Here is a 17,482-nt window from a genome sequence, read left to right on the forward strand (position 1 = left end):
AGTTTTAGCCAAAAAATTTAGTTTTCCATATGCATTCCCCTGGCTTTCCTCTCCCTAGTCTCCCCTGGCTCCTTAAAATCTTAACAGTCCCTGAAGATTCCTTCTTTTTTTTCCCCTCCCCACGAATCACCCAGCATCCTGAATTCCCTACATTTTAAATGGAAATTGTGCCTAGTTCAAAGTTTTATAAAAATCATGTAGTGCGGTGGGGGTTGTACACCACAGAAACTGAATTTTAAAAATTAAGCAATAATAATAAATCCCCAATTATCTCACACGGATTTATTATTTTCTATTGGAGAAAGAACGAACCCACTGTTTAAAATCCACGATCATCTGTTTTTACTCTCCACGACATGGAACATTTCAGCGGACAAAAATTCATTGCTTTGTGCTCAAAGCTAAAAACAGCTGAAGCCTTTAAAACCCCGTGCTGACCACAGCTATGATGAACAGCATTTAAACTGTTGAAGAACAGCGAGCGCATAGCTTCTGACAGACGAACCCAGCAAGTCAACCGTATGGAGTCTGCAACCCTACCATTGCTATTCAGCGAAAGTTGATCAGATAGTGTTAAGACCCAAACAATGCCCCAATGCCAAGCAAACATGATCTTGGAAAGGTTCTCTCTGCACAGGCAACAAGAGTTTATAATTAACCTAGAAGGAAACACAAAAATATAATCCAATGGATCAGACAGTCATCTAATGTGTGGAGGAAATGAACAGGAATGTATTAAGCACTGTATGTTTGTCCTCTATTAGAAAGAGCATCATTGAAGACTTTGCAAACTGAATCCAATGCATTTCCCAAGTCGCCTTTTCTTGCCTTTTGTATTTGCACACACCGAGTGTGTGAATCCCTGAGTGTACACACAGTGTGCCATTCTTCCTTAACTCTCACCTGGCCTATCACCCCCTGCCCCGAGACTGGATTTTGTTTTGTTTTTCCAAATGACTGAGCTTCTGTCTGCTGGCAGGTCTAATATCCGAGGCACTCAGCGCCAAACATTTTCATCTGGAACACCCTCCGTGGAGGTTTTTCCTCCCTTCCCATTCTGATGAGCGTCAACACAGCTGCTCTCCCCTGTGGAATGTAAGCTAATATTGCTGCAAACCCAGGTAACTTCCTCAAAGCCTCACAGTATGTGGCATTACTCGCCCCCCTGCACCCTCCGGATCAGTTAAATATTTAAACAGATTTTATTTTTATGCTTATCTCAACTGCCCAAATGTCACTAATGCCTTTGCTTATGCAAATCAAAATATCTCAATAGGTGACAAGTAAATGCATTCTCGCTACATACATTGTTTACATAGATTCATCATATTGTGTAAACTGGAAGAGAAAATTTTAAGAGCACAAAGTTAAGACAGTTACAAGTGGGGATTCTGGCAAGTTTTCCCAGCAGATAGCCTCTGTTTATTTATGATTTTAAACAGTAACTTCGGATATTTAGAATGCACTTAGGTTTGTTCCCTTAAACATTATCCACTTTTCACAATGAGTGTCAATTTTGGCAATCAAAGAAGAGTGAATAAGTCACTGTTCATACAGCCCCATGAACACAAGTGTGTGTGTATTCAATACAGTCTGTCAGCACTGCTTTGCCTTACTTTGCCAGGAAAAGTTAGTTTGCATATAATAAATCCCCCACTGAACTACTGGGTTTACTGTCCCAAATTTAAGCCTGGACAAACTTCATTTTCATTCCAACGCCTAGCCTTGCAAGTCGCAAGCTTGCCATTTGCTAGAGAAAGAAGATTCAAAATCAAATGCATGCTCCATAGCCAGCCCCGAGATCACCGTAGCGGCCAAGCGATAATACAAGTTTGCCAACAAACCCCCTAAAATCCTTACCTCGCTATACTGGGCCTGGGCATTGTTTTCCAGGTACAACATGTTAGTCAGATTCAGCAATGCCGCTGTCCTCTCTTCTGGCTCCAGGATTTTGACAAATGCCCCCCACCCCCTATGAGACCCTAAAAATGTGATTCTACTTGGAAGATAACAGGACTCAGAGTGTGCCTCTCTGCATAATTTAAGTTTCCCTTATATACCCAACTATAAGCAAGGAGCAGGAGGTGGGGCTCTTTTGCTTTACCTGTCCAATCTGTCAAAGTGCCACCTGCAGTCCTCCACTCCAATGGAGAGAGGCCTCTCCCATCTCATTAAGTAGTTAGAATTCCTTATCACCAATCTCTAAAAAGGGAAGGGGGGGGGGAGAGAAAACACGAGAGAGAAGAAAGGAAACTACAACTTTCTCCTGTCACTTTTATATGAAATTGGAAGCTCAGAGAAAGAAAGAAAGAAAGAAAGAAAAAAAAACAAAACCATGGGCGCGTTCAAGAGAAGCTTCTCAGAGCAGCTCTTTTCTTTACTGCTGAGATTTTCATGGATTTCTTCTCAAACAGATTTCTTCTCTCCTGCTCCCAAAACACTCGGGAGGTGCTCCAGATCTCAAATAGTAACGCAGGGAAATGGCCAGGCCTGTGATCACTGTGTTAAAATCCTTCCCCCCAGAAGTACTAAGAAACCTCACAGTGTGTGTTTATATCTGTCTCTCTCTCACACACACACACTCACACACACACACACCCCTCCCTAAAAGCATTTGCAGATAATAGAGCGACAGAGTGCATGTAGTGCACCAACAAATGCCATCCCCTTATCTGCAATTGCTTTAGGTAACTTATTTGTATCCTATATTCCCCCCTCCCCCACCCATACGTGTAATAGGCCATAAAAATACTCCAAACTCAAATATAAAAAAAAAAAAGTTTAAAAGCAGCTAGTCCAAAACGTCTCCTGGTTCTGAGCACTGCCATGGGAGAGTCTTAAAATCTGGCTGCTCCGCAGCGGAAGCGTATTGTTCCAATAATTTAAAGGGCACCCAAAAGCCAGAAAGCACCTGGATGCTCTCTACAGCAGGATTTATTAAATATTTAAAAACACAAATAGGAGTTTATGGCCTGGCTTGTTATCCTCACTCAGCCCTCCCGGGCCTGTCTGTGCAGGAGGGAGGAGAGATGGACAGAAAGTTACCCTGCTGCCACCTGGCTCAGAAAAAATAATAAATTACCCTGATTTTGTAAGTAACAGGGGACGTAGGGGAACAGCATCCCAGCAGACTTCCACAGATTGGTGCTTCCAAAGTTCCCATTTGTGCATCTCAGCCGGGTTTGCCAAACATGCTCAGCCTTAGCTTGCCTTAACGGCAGCAGAGTTGTGCGCCACATCAGCCTTATTGAAAATGCCACCTCTTTGAACACAGGGAGTCTGTCACCATGACATGTAGCCACGCGTGAATGGGCTGTGTGTGGAGAATACACGAAAGGAAACTCATCTGGCCTGCTTTTGAAAGAGCAGTTATAAGGTGTGTCAGATGGGAGAAAATAAACACTTTTTACAAGAGTCCAGGTGAGACAGAACTGCTTGCCTTTGAAATATAATTACAGTGCTCCTGGATTTTTATGTCTAGGAGTCACTAACAGACCTACTACCAACTGATAACTTCTCTCCAGGCTGCTACTGCTCAAACTGAAGTCAAACCTCATGCTTCAAGGCTTGAGAGAACGACCAGCAGGAGTGTATGCGAGGAGAGTAAGGGATTCCAAACATGGCTGCAAGACTGGCTCCATGGTTATGGACAGATTGTATCCTTTGAAGTACCCGGTACTGTTCATTAACAGATACAGGAGAGCTAACCTTTACGTAGGCACTAAGCGCTTAAGTGTTGTCTAGTGGTTGGATTAGGAAACTGTTCCTATTTCCAACTCTGCCACTAATTCTGTGCATCTCCTTGGGAGAATCACCCAGCCTCAGACGCCTCACTAATTCCAATCTTGGGGGGGGGGAGGGAGGAGGGGGACAAGGAGGTGAGAGACACTGAAAAGGACTTCATTACTTCTATGAATAAGGGTGCAATGGGTCCATCCCCCCCCCCACCCCTTTGCAGATTAGCAGAATGTGAGGTGTTCTCAGAACCTCGCAATACTGAAGAGGGACAAAGTCTTTCTTAGAAGAGAAAGAGTCCAGGAGTAACAGAGGGGTGCAGCAGGCACAGACTGTCACTCTAGACCGTCCTCATTCTAGCCCTGTTGATCCCAAACCATCCTCTCCTTGTTCCCTAATGGTCAGAGTCATTTATTCCGTGTTCCTGTGAGCAGTTCAACAGCAGCGATGTTCCACCCTACCGACAGCTGCACTTCAGTTGTACATGAAGCTCTAGATTTACCTAGAGGTAATGTATGGTATCCACAGCTACCTACTCTTCTTCTGGGCATATAAAATATGCCACAAATATATGGCGTTGGCTAGTCAGCACTGCGTCTCCCTCAGATGCACTGGCTCCGACAGCACTGTGGGAGAAGTCTCCTCTGCAGGGCTGTCACAAAGGAACAGCTGGATACACCCCTCTCCGCTCTGCTTCTGGGGAAGGTAAGAGTCAGCAAGTGACAAAGGCAGACATACGCTGCAGCGGCATGAGGCAACCTGATGCATCACATGGAATGCACAAGTATGACGGTGAGTCAGGGCCTCAAACTGTAACCACGGGACATAAATGCTTCGCTACCTTGGGACAGAACGGCTGCAGTCAGGAAAGTGTTTCTCACACACCGCGGTGGGGATTTCATGTTTATGGTTTCACTGCTTCAGATCAAATATGCTCAGGTTACAGGATATTTGCCCTGCCGCCCCCTCCCGCCCTTTTCCTTACGCTGGCAGCTTGTCCCCCCCTTTCCCTGCCCCCAGGCAGTGAAAGATCAAGGCTTGATCATTTTGCCTCTTATGTTATCATTAGAAATAAACCTTCTGAGATCTGAATCAAGTGGACCATTCTTATGGCAATGCAGGAGACAGAATGGAATACAGCTTGGCCTCCTGTATCCCCTATTGGCTGTGCCGGACTAACTGGGGGGGTGGGGAGGGGGGAGAGAGGAGATTGTGCCTCTAAAATGAGCTCTGATTAGATTCCCAAGCAGCAATATACTTGGCAGCCCCTTTGAAGGAAAGTGAATGCTACCGAGGTGCTTATCTACAGACCACAGCTTTCTAGAGGGATTTCCAAGGGGAGATGTTCTGTGTGTTAAGGTCAGAATATTCTTGTTCAACACTTTGGGGTTTTGCTCCAGTTTAATCTGTTCTTTTGACGAGGGTATGGAAACCCAAAGTGTTAGCACTTCAGTTTTTGGATGTTCAACTTGAGACCTTAAGCGAGACAATTCTCAGAAAGTGCCAATCATCCACCCTCTGAAAGTCAGGACCCTATAAGAGGTCTCAGTCTGGGCATCCCAAAACCCGCACTAGTCACTTTTGAAAGTCCAGCTGGAATACTGACAGCATCATTCCTTGATCTTCCTAGAAAGCATCGGAAGCCATTTTACTTGGATGGACATCATACGCATACTCAGAAGAGACCTTGATTTAACACGTCATCCAAAGTACACTGCTTCTGGCTTTATAGCACACTGCACAGCTTCATTATTAAAGCCAGAGTCCTGGTACTGCATGTGACTGTATAACCTTCTGCAGCAAGTGTGACATCAGCCAAGTCACACTCTTCATTCAAGTTCTCCTGTTTCCCCGCTGTCCAGATAGTGCGGAGTGGATTATAAAACACGTTTGTTGTTGTTTAAGAATCAGACTTCACTGTAGCATTATCCCTTCCTGAAGTCTAAAGTGACACTGCTTTCAGCCACAATGCCAAGTGTCACAGACATGTCTCAGAAACCTGATGACAATACAATTAAATGATTATGCAATTCTTGTAGCAGGGGTGTGTTTGTGTGTGTGTGCGCGCGCGCCTATTAGGTGGTTCAGCCTGAACTTCCTGCAGATCAAAGCAAAAACTCCTCACACCTCCCCACTTAATTTCACAAATCAGCATGTAGATAAGCTGTTCAGGAGAATGGTAAAACCAGCTCAGCGCAGCAGCATTTACAAATGTAGGTTTAGATAAAAGAAGGAAAAAAGAAACGACACTGGTTTGTTACCTCCTTTGGATAACTACTGAATGCTTAATATGAGACACCCTTAAATAGCTGGGGGATGTAGGAATTAAAAAGTTATGAAATATTTTCACGGGTTTTCTTCCCCAGTGAAAATTTTCTTGAAAGTATGTCCCTATCCTACTATACAAATGCAAACTGTGAAGTGAAACTTACTAGAAACAGAAGCAAAGCCAACCAATTTATTTTCATTGTTCAAGTCAAGTTGAAGAGCAAAAAGTAAAGAAACAGCATAAAGCACAAGAGAAGTATCTCCAGCTAAGGCATGGGTTTTCAACCTTTTCTCAGTTGCGGACCCCTAAACAAATTTCAAGAGGTGCAGACCCCTTTGGAAATCTTAGGCATAGTCTACGCACTCCCAGGGGTCCATGGACCACAGGTTGATAATCACTGAGCAAAGGCAATGAGTAACCCAAAGATTTTTTTCTTTAAGTTGTGTTTTGTTTTTTAAAAAGACCTAATCAACTACAGAAAGATGACACCTTTGGGAGAAAGCACTTTACCCTCTAGTGCTCCTAGTAACATCTTCTGATCCTGCAACGTTTGGCGCACAAGTAGACTCTTTTCAGTAGCACGACACATGCGAACAGGCTGCTGGGCCCACACAAGAAGCTGTAGGATCCGGACCTGCAATGGCTACAGTTCAAAGAGATTAGAGGAAGCCACTCCCCATTTTATTCAGTTGGTGCACTTGACAGAACTTGGTGTACAGTCAGTTTCACCACAGTCAATTTTCCTTAAGCATGTCTCTCTCCCCCACAGCAACCGGGGAGAGAACACAACTGGATGACAGGAAAATGGGGTTGGATGGACACAAGAATGGGCAGAGGGGCTAAGAGGTTAGGGGTAGGTGTAACAGGCAAGACTGCTTTTAAAGCCGTATGTCCCAGAGTCTTCAAAATTCAGTGCATTCCTTCCTCCCTTCCCAAAATCTCAAACTGCACTTTGCTGGCAACCTGCAGCACACACACACACAATCGCTTTTGCAAATTGCAGAGGAAAAACTGAGACTCCCTGAAGGCAGCAAAGCAGCTCTGCAATCGGTTGACACCCACAGGATATCTCGGCTTTCCCTCCCCAAAGAAGTGCGCCTTCCCCAATTGGCTGTCACAACAGGCCTGCCCTCTGACCCTGGGTAAACATCTGCACACGCAGCCTATTTGAGCGGTTACAGTCTGGTATCTCCACCGAATGCCTCAAGGGCTAATTAGAGTGTTAATGGGATCGTGTTGGGAGATAACACTGCAGAGGGGAAAATTGTGAAACAAAACCAGTTCCTTCACAACAGATTTGCAATATTGGTTTAGGAAGGGTAGGCACAGCCCCTGAGGAGGCTTCACTACAGGTGTTGAGCCCTTTTTAATAAGGAGCAAGACACTCCTCTAGAATGGCTCAATTACGCAGCCAAGATTATGCAAGGTCTTCATTCCTTTCCATTTCCCTGCACCATCCAAAAACCTCCAGCCCCTTTTCTGCAGTGACAAGGCTTGGAAGTGGAGCCTGCTCCCACTGGGACCACCACAGGGCCCATGGCAGACCGTGCTAAATAGTAACCAGACCTGCCTGACACCCAGGCTCATGTTACCTACAGTACCTACAACCCTGCAACATACGAACTGAAACTGGCATCATAGAATCATAGAACTTAAGATCAGAAGGGACCATTATGATCATCTGGATAGTACCCAGAATTTAATCAACAGAAAGTGTTACTTGTATTCTATTTCTGACAGTCCTATTATTCACTGATTTTTGTGCAAATAAAATCAAGCACTGCCATGCTAAATTCTTTTAAAGCAGTCTCTAATTCAGGGGTGGAAAATCCACAGCCCGTGGGCCGGACCTGGCTCACCCCGCTCCGGCCGGAGCACTGGGTCGGGGGTCAGACCATGTGGCTTGGAACCTGCACCCCCGAGCCTCTCCCCACGTCCCAACCCCGTCCCAGCCCTGATCCCCCTCCTGCTCTCCAAACCCCTCGATCCCAGCCTGGAGCACCCTCCTGAATCCCAAACCTCTCATCCCCAGCCCCACCCCAGAACCCGCACCCCCAGCTGGAACCTGCACCCCTTCCCGTACCCCTGCCCCAGCCCTGATCCCCCTCCCACTCTCCAAACCCCTCGATCCCAGCCCGGAGCACCTTCCTGCACCCCAAACCTCTCATCCCCAGCCCCCCCCCACAACCCTGCTGGAACCTGCACCTCCCACTCTCCAAACCCCTCGATCCCAGCCCAGAGCACCTTCCTGCACCCCAAACCTCTCATCCCCAGCCCCACCCCAGAACCCGCACCCCCTGCTGGAACCTGCACCCCTTCCCGCACCCCTGCCCTGATCCCCCTCCCACTCTCCAAACCCCTCGATCCCAGCCCGGAGCACCTTCCTGCACCCCAAACCTCTCATCCCCAGCCCCACCCCAGAACCCGCACCCCCTGCTGGAACCTGCATCCCTTCCCGCACCCCTGCCCTGATCCCCCTCCCACTCTCCAAATCCCTTGATCCCAGCCCGGAGCACCCTCCTGCACCCCAAACCTCTCATCCCCAGCCCCACCCCTTCCTGCACCCCTGATCCCCCTCCCACCGCCAAACCCCTCTGTCGCAGCCCAGAGCACCCTCCTACATCCCAAACTCCTCATCCCCAGCCCCACCCCAGAGCCCACACCCCAACCCCAATTTTGTGAGCATTCATGGCCTACCATACAATTTCTATTCCCCGATGTGGCCCTCAGGCCAAAAAGTTTGCCCACCCCTGCTCTAACTAGTGTATCATGACTGAAAGGATAAAAGTGCTTGGTGAGAGCCACGATCTTTGCAAGCAAGCTGATCAGAAAATCGTAGCAGGCTTTCACTGCACAGAAAGCACCACAAGACTAGGGAACTTTTAACAAGGCAGCGAGAGCTATCGTGTGGAAAGAAACCCTATTTTTTTGCTGAAACAGGCTTTTGGGGCCCAACTCTCTAGTGATTCTGCAGGCAAAGCCTCCCTGACATCAGCAGCGGTTTTGCCCCTGTAGTAATCATACTTGGCGCCCGGTCACATCTTTCATCTGAAGATTTCAAAGTGCTCCACAAACATGTAATGCGTTAAGTATCCAGCGTTGCTGTAAGCTAGGCAATTATTCTGCAGATGGCGGAGAATGGAAACAGAGACGCTAACGGACTTGCCCAAGGTCACACATTAAGTCTGTGGCAGATGAGCACCCAGGTCAGCTGACTCCCCGGCCTGCCCTAACCATTAAACCACACTCCTCCTGCAGCTATGGAATGACGTGTCAGGCCCTTTGGGAAACGGGGAACAACCCTATGATTGCAAAGTTGCAAGGCTGAGATTTTTCCCATTCAAGCCACACTGCTCATGAGAAGTTATGCCGTGCCAGTTGCTCTCACAAGAGCCTCCCTGATGTACACAAAAGCCTGCCGTCACAAACGGTACTGCTATATGCCGTGCCATGAGATGCAGGTTCTTGCGGAGGATAAAGAAAGGATAAACTAAACAAAGGAGAAGAAGGAAGAGCGGAGGGTGGTGACGGATTAGAGAAAGTTCTTTGGTTTGGTTTATTAAAAATAAAGAGTAACTGTTGACAAGGTCAGGTTTTCTCTTACATAAGCGAGTCAGGGAACGGGTGTCACTTATACAAGATAAGGGGAAGCCAGGAGAGTGAGGGCGGGATAAGTTACAGATTACTTACAGGAAATGCACAGCTGATATAAAAGTTCTGGCAATGGATTCATTTTTAAACCAGTGCCTCCTGCTTGGACAACTTTCCACTTTTGTCAATCCGATACAAAAAAGAGAGTCATCGGCTGCAACGATTTTAGTTCTCTTAGGGTATGTCTACACTGCAGCTGGGGAGAAGGCGGGTGGGTTTGTACTCAGCCAGCTAACCCGAGCCCCGCCCAGGCACCCTGGCTACACAGCTATTTTTAGTGCACTAGCACGAGCGGAGCTAGCGCGTCCGTCTACCCATGCTGGGACGCATGCTCCCAGCTGCAGTGTGCCTTTCTTCTCTGGGTGGCCAGAGGTCGGCAGCTGCTGACCGAGGGCCCAGCTCTGAAGGCAGCAGCGCAGAAGGAAGGGTGGCAATACCGTACCATGCCATCCTTCCTTCCGTGCTGCTGCTGGCGGCGGCTCTGCCTTCGGAGCTGGGCTCCAGCCGCCGCTCTCCAGCTGCCCAGCTCTGAAGGCAGCGCCGCCACCAGCAGCAGCACAGAAGTACAGGTAGCAGTACCGCAACCCCCCTACAATAACCTTCTGACCCTCCCCCCCACACAACAACTTTTTGGGTCAGAACCCCTACAATTACAACACCATGAAATTTCACATTTAAATAGCAGAAATAATGAAAATTTATGATTTTTAAAATCCTATGACCGTGAAATCGACCGAAATGGACCATAAATTTGGTAGGGCTCTAGCAATATGTGAGAGACGCTTGCCAGACACTCAAGGCATCCCTGCACCCCAAGGATCTCACACTCAGGGCAGATGGAAAGGTACATCAAACAGATTAAAAGAACAATACAAGTGAATTAGATTCACTTCGGGAGAATGGCTGGAGCAGGTTGCTGCCTTGCAGAATTGCTCAGGGAGGTCAAGCCACACACCGGGCACCGTGTGGAAAGTGTTACAGGAGCCAAAGCAGGCGCAGGTGACAACTGGCAGAGCACAGATGACATGGAGCATGAGCTCCAGCCATGTAGGATTCTTGCAATGCAGATACATTTCTCACTCCTGCTTCAATATCCTCCGGGGGCACAAGAAAGATCCTAATGGTTCAAAACAGAGTCTCCATTACAAAGTGGCAAGGAAAAAGCCCTGCCTAGCCCTGGGAGAAAGGAAACAGACAGCACTGTGCGGGGTAGGTTAGAGATCAGGACAACAGTGGAACACCAACTGCACCATGAACCCATGTCCTGGACAGAGGCTGGATGCCCTGTTTCTATTCCCTGACCCAAAGCTAGGAGCCTGATCTCATGCTCTGCCCATATTCAGGTCATGCTGATATAGAGTTTTGAACACAAAATCTGATTTGGGCAAGCAGGTTGCGAATTCTAATTCCAGGTTAGCAATGAGGAAGCATCCTGCTCGTCACCCCAGTTTACAAGGATAGTACGAACTAATGAAAACAAACTATAGGAAACATAGGATGGCTGCGGTCCACTTATATTTGTGTACTAATACACTTAGTGGTTTGTCTGAGCTTCACTTGCCTAAGGCCAACTAAGGTATTTACTGCTTAAGTTAAAAGGTTTAAGAGAAATAACAGGAACAATCTTTACAACTGGGAATGGAGCCTACCAATCAGGACAGACAGCGGCATATGAAGTTTCTTACATGAACAGGATAAGCTTCTTCTTTGCTAGTTTCCAGACACTGGCAGCAAAAGCAGCCAGCGCACGTTGCTTTCAGATCAAGATCACTTTAAATGAATGTTCGTGCAGCCCTCTGAAGATGGAAAGTGTTATTGCTTCATAACACATGCAGCATCATGGAAAATTTTGGAGATTATCCTGCTTGCTCACGGAAGATCAGGTTTTTTGGAGGGCGGTTGCTTCTTTTGTGGTAGGCTATTTGCATAGGAGCAGGATGTTAGGTTCCTTAGAACAGCAACTCCTATCAATTCCTCCAATCCTCACAAACTGGGGATCTGAAGCCAAGTCTCCAGAGAAGACAGCTAGGCCACTCAACTCACCCTTCCAACACTGACCCCAGACTGGCGGAGCTAAATCACCTTGTCCAGCCACATCCACCAGGGATGTTCTGAACCCATCCTACTCAAACAGGAGGCCTGGGATTGCTTTGAATGCTGTGTTCCCACCATTTTCTCTCCCTTCTCTCTTTGATGTTTAATCCTACTGCATTTTATGAAACTGCATTAGACTCTCAGCTCCTCAGGGCAGCTACTTTAACTGGGTAAAGCACCGTGAACACCTACGGTGCTCTTGGCTAACGAGTTAGTTTTATTTATGATTGTTTGCACTCCAGAAGCGCACACAGTGTGCTAGGTGCAGTCGGTACACACAAAGACAAGACAGTCCCTGTCCCAAGGAGCTTGCAGTCAGATGTAACATTTTTATTCTTCAGCATATTATACTGTACATGCCACACAAGGAATGGATCCATAAAGTCATCCAAAGGCAGGATGGTAGGAATTCCCTAGATCTGAACCCAGTGTTATAATTTTAGGTCCAGGTCAAATCCAAAGCCATTCAAGACTGAATAAAACTTTCAAGATAATTTTTTCAATACCAATAAGAATTCAGGAAAGTGATAATATTGTTACACTTAAGGAGCACCCTTCGTCCCCAAAGCTCTTTACAAACAGAAATGCAGCTGACTCTGGGCAGCAGCCAGACAGCTAACACAGCAATGAGAGGAAGGGAAACTTTGCAAACATATTTTAACAACAACAAAAGCACCACGGAAGCTTTGGAGTCCATGGAAAGAATCTTAGTATCCAATGTACCTGCCTCAGAAGAGGTTGAGTTGACCCCTTCTGGATTTGAACCTGCGGTCCCATGGAATATAGGTATTTCAAACCTGGTGAGCAGCAGAGTTTGGAGGTACATACGTTGCAGAAGATAAACACTCAGTAATATTAAAATGTGATGGCTGAATGGGGAGTGCTCAGAAATACAACTGAAAACAAGACAGGAGTTGCAGGGGAGGTCACAGGCACCACAGATGAATAAAATAAGTGGAAAAGATTGCTCATTACAGGAATACTTTTGCATAATCTCAATCTTCACTAAACAAATGTATCTGCATGCAGAAAAATAAAAACTTGGCAAGCCTCAGAAACCCTTTCATGCATGAACCCAGACAGCGGTGCAAATAAAAGTTTGATCAAATGTCTAAACGGTCTGCAAGCTTCCCATCTATCCTTCCATGGTCAATCCCGGAACGTTTAGGGATGGAAAAAGATGACCACACGAGCCATCTGGATTCATCTACCCAGCATGCTGGTGTTGCTACATAATGCATTTCTCTTCCAGTGCCCAGCCCTTTTGTGACGAAGCAGCTTCAATTGCTGCCTCTGGAAGCACACATCACATCTGAGTCGACTATTGCAATACAGACACGCCTCCTGATTTTTTTTTTTAAGTCCATGCCTCTTAGCTCCAATCGGTGTATGTCTTGTATTAGCCAGCAACCCCTAGAATGCATCCAGCTACCCCAAGAATGCAGCCACCTCCTCTTTGCCCTTCAATCTCACACCTCTGTCAGCCGCCCTCAATCTTCCACTTGCTAAGGTTCTTACCCTGCAAAGCACTTAAAGCAGGCGTCCCCAATGCGGCGCCCGCGGGGGCATCTAAATGCACCCACATCCTGGCCGGCAGTCGAGCATCCGCCGAAATGCCGCTGAAATTCGGCGGCATTTTGGCGGATGCTCGACCGCCGCCACGGTCCTTCAAGGTTGGGGACCTCTGACTTGAAGCATGTGTTTAACTTTAACTAAGATCACTGGGATTGTTCATGAGCTTAAAGTTAAGTATCTGTTGCCTCCAGAGTCCTGCCTGACATGTAGGGCAGAGACTGGCTTCTTTGTTACTTATCTCTACAGCAAGTGTCAAAAGAGGACTCAGGCCCTGGACTGTGGTTCCTATACTGGAATATAAAAGGTACATTTTACCTTGCTTTGATAATCATTATATGGGCTTCTGCAGGCCATGAACTGATCAACAGCTGAGTTCAGAAATCAATCCAGGTTGGGCTGCACCAGCAAGTGGCAGTATGTCATACCGGGACTACTCTGGCAGACCTGATTACTATAGGAGTTAGAACTTAAACACAAAACTCTCAGCTTTCAAGCTTCTTGGGTTCCTAAGGGAACCTTCTAAACAAGAACTGATGACACACGATTTCACTAGGAGGGTGGTGAAACAGAACAAGGAGCAATGGTCTCAAGTTGCAGTGGGGGAGGTCTAGGTTGGATATTAGGAAACTCTATTTCACTAGGAGGGTGGTGAAGCACTGGAATGGGTTCCCTAGGGAGGTGGTGGAATCTCCATCCTTAGAGGTTTTTAAGGTCAGGCTTGACAAAGCCCTGGCTGGGATGATTTAGCTGGGGTTGATCCTGCTTTGAGCAGGGGGCTGGACTAGATGACCTGCTGAGGTCTCTTCCAACCCTAAACTTCTATAAATCTATAATTCTATTGCTGCCTGACAGAGTCTGCAGAGAGGGAAACAATCTCTTGCGGGGAGAGGGGGGTCAACTGCTCTCATTGAGATGAATGGATGTTAACCCTGAAACCTAAAAACAACATAAACATCCCCCCACCCCTCTTTAATGGCTGCACTCCTAATCATGCAGCATCCACAATCCCACATTGCACCTACAATTAGTTTGCTGATTGCTCTTATACCAGTGATGCAGGATTGCAATTAGCCAGGAACACAGTCCATATGAACAGGTGGCAAGACTAGGGGAAGGGAAGATGCATGGGCCACTGTGTGAAGACCCTGGATCTGATGGCCTGTTCTTATAGGGTAAATCCCAGGAGAGTTTTGCAGCAGTTCTCTTTGGGCTTGTCTAGACAGCGAGTGACTGCACAGCAAGCCCGAGTGCGAATCTACAATGCACCAGCTTCCGCATGCCAGCTCACTGTGTGGACCGTGCCACAATGCACCGAAAGCCCTGGAGCACAGTTAGCAAGCTGCAGTCCGTGACTTCCACTGTCCTGTAGCAATGTCCACGTGGGAGGTTACTGCGCAGGAAGCTGATGCGCTGTGGAGTCCCACCTTGACTTACCACGCAGTTACTTGCTGCATAGACAAGCCCTTTGTTGCAGGTATGGTAGAATGTACAGCACCAGCATATCTTCGAGTACTATGCTATGCAAGTTACTGCAATTGAGAAAACCTTCTCTGCTGACATGTGCACAAATGCCCAGCAGACAACATTCGGACAGCAATAAAGCCTGATCTCCACAGGGGCTGAAAGATGGATTTTAAAACAGGGATTTTTTTTGAACCAGCTCAGAAAGCTCTGACCAAGGAGACTGCTGGGAGAAAGGCATTCTGCTGAACTGGTTCAGCAAGGGGCCGCGCAGGAGGACGGCTAGCTTAGGGGCATGCAAGGAAGGTATGTGCACGGAGGGAGAGGGAGTCAAACTCACCTTCTCCAGCTACAGCACTCACGCTGCCAGTGGCTAGAGCAGGGGTAGGCAACCTATGGCACGTGTGCCGAAGGCGGCACGCGAGCTGACTTTCAGCGGCACTCTCACTGCCCAGGTCCTGGCCGCCGGTCCGGGGGTCTCTGCATTTTAATTTAATTTTAAAAGAAGCTTCTTAAACATTTTAAAAACCTTATTTACTTTACATACAACAATAGTTTAGTTATATATTATAGACTTAGAGAAAGAGACCTTCTAAAAACGTTAAAATGTATGACTGGCACGCGAGATCTTAAATTAGAGGGAATAAATGAAGACTTGGCACAACACTTCTGAAAGGTTGCCGACCCCTGGGCTAGAGCTTACCAGGGCCCTCAGGAGAGACCCCCTCCCTTGCCAATTCCCAGTTCAAGGGCTGGGGTGGAAACAGTAGTTTTTCCAGGTTAAGAGTGAACTGTTTCAAAGAAAGAGGAATTAAACTGGGTGCTAGACAGTTCTCGAGGAGTTCTCCAGATAGAGACCGGTATTACCAGGTTGGGTACCAGCCGCTGGAGAGCTCCCCAGCAATCTAGGTCAGTGGTTCTCAACCTGGGGGTACACAGAGCTCTTCCGGGGATACATCAACTCACCCAGATATTTGCCTAGTTTTACAACAGGCTCCATAAAAAGCACTAGTGAAGTCAGAGCAAACTAAAATTTCATACAGACAACGACTTGTTTGTCCGGCTCAATATCCTATACACTGAAATATAAGGACAATATGTATATCCCAATTCATTTATTTTATAATTATGTGGTAAAACTGAGCAAGTCAGCCATTTTTCAGAAACTGTGTGCTGTGACACCTTTGCATTTGTACGTCTGATTTTGTAAGCAAGTAGTTTTTAAGTGAGATGAAACTCGGGGGTACTCAAGACAAAGCAGACCCCTGAAAGGGGTACAGTCATCTGGAAAGGTTGAGAGGCACTGGCCTAAAGCACCCGTGATGCTGTAGTTCAGAAGCATTTGGTTCTCAGTCTCTCTCTCTCTCATATATATATGAAGATTCCTAGTTCCTTGCAATGCTGACAAACCAGAGCAAAAGGCCATTGATAACACGCTGCTGGCCAATCCCCTGTCCCCCCATCCCCGCCCGCTCCTACCCTCTTGGGAAGTCGAGCTTTGGCTCCACTGTGTTACAGGTCTCAGAAACACAGTGGAAAGGAGGACATTCCCTTTGGGGCTTGTAGGGGACCCAGTCACAAGATAGACAGGGGAAAGGGGAAGGGATGCCGCCTGGGTTATTTCGCACCCAACCCCATAAATCCTGTTCTGCTCCCCTCTCTGCCACCTCCAGCTCCCTTTCATCCGAGCAGAGCCCTGGTCACCAGCCTCTCTGAAACACAGTGGAAAGGAGGACATTGGGCTTGTAGGGGACCCAGTCACAAGATAGACAGGGGAAAGGGGAAGGGATGCCGCCTGGGTTATTTCGCACCCAACCCCATAAATCCTGTTCTGCTCCCCTCTCTGCCACCTCCAGCTCCCTTTCATCCCAGCCAGCTGCCACTGGGAACAGAGGATTTCCCCCCCCCCCAGCTCTCTCCATTTTCTATTTCCTTTTTAGATTACAAACGCAACCGACTGACATAAACCAACGGAGGGCTTGCTCCCTGGTTTTCCATTTGCAGACGGGACACAAACACGTCCCCGCTGTGGGAAAGTCCAGGTCAGAATTTTTGCCCCCTCTGTAATTCTGTTCTCTACAGATCTGCTCTGGTTCAGCCACAAGGTGCTGGGTTGGATGCAGGAATCACTGGGGAGGAGACTTCGCGTTCAAGTTCAGAAAGGTACGAAGCGCGACATCTCGGCAGGACCAGCGCAGCCAGGACCCTTCTCATCTAAATCCCTCCTTAAAACTCCGCATTTCCGGGATGCCCTGGCTATCGGAGGTACTTATTATGGTCCCATTGCCATAGTACCTGAGTGCCTCGCAATCTTGAATGGATTTATCCTCAGAACTCCCTGTGTGCCAGGAAAGTGCAGCAATCTCCATGTTACACTGCGGAGCTGAGGCCCTGAGAGAGTAGGCAACCTGCCCAGGGTCCCAGAGGAAGTCTACGGCACAGCAGGGAAATGAACCCAGGACTCCAGCCAGCACCCTAGCCACTGAACCATCCTTCCTCTCTGGTGAAACTGTAAGAGTCGCTTATTTGTTGAGTAACTGCCCCGCAAAGGTGGCACATGCCTAACCCGAGTCACCACGTGATCGGATTGCGATTCCCCTCACGCCGCCCTCTCTAGTGCCCGAACACCTCATGCCATGTGCATACTTTACATGGGCAACTCTCTTCGGCAGGGCCTTGTCCCTTTCTCCAAAGCCC

General features: G+C 47.5%; 1 protein-coding gene across 12 annotated transcripts in view; it reads right to left on the reverse strand.

Annotated features, from left to right (window-relative positions):
* The window catches only part of TP63 (tumor protein p63), a 205,385-nt gene that overhangs the window by 83,022 nt on the left and 104,881 nt on the right, over positions 1-17,482 (reverse strand). Inside the window, exon 1 of one of the 12 annotated variants that reach the window (XM_039488807.1) lies at positions 1,861-1,928. The exons of the other annotated variants lie outside the window; for them this stretch is intronic. Coding sequence (XP_039344741.1) covers positions 1,861-1,902 — 42 coding nt within the window. The 5' untranslated portion in view covers positions 1,903-1,928. Of the gene's footprint in view, positions 1-1,860; positions 1,929-17,482 lie in introns of those variants that run through there. 12 annotated transcript variants of the gene reach the window in all.

Source organism: Mauremys reevesii, linkage group 9 (assembly GCF_016161935.1).
Source record: "Mauremys reevesii isolate NIE-2019 linkage group 9, ASM1616193v1, whole genome shotgun sequence".
NCBI classification, from domain to species: domain Eukaryota; kingdom Metazoa; phylum Chordata; order Testudines; family Geoemydidae; genus Mauremys; species Mauremys reevesii.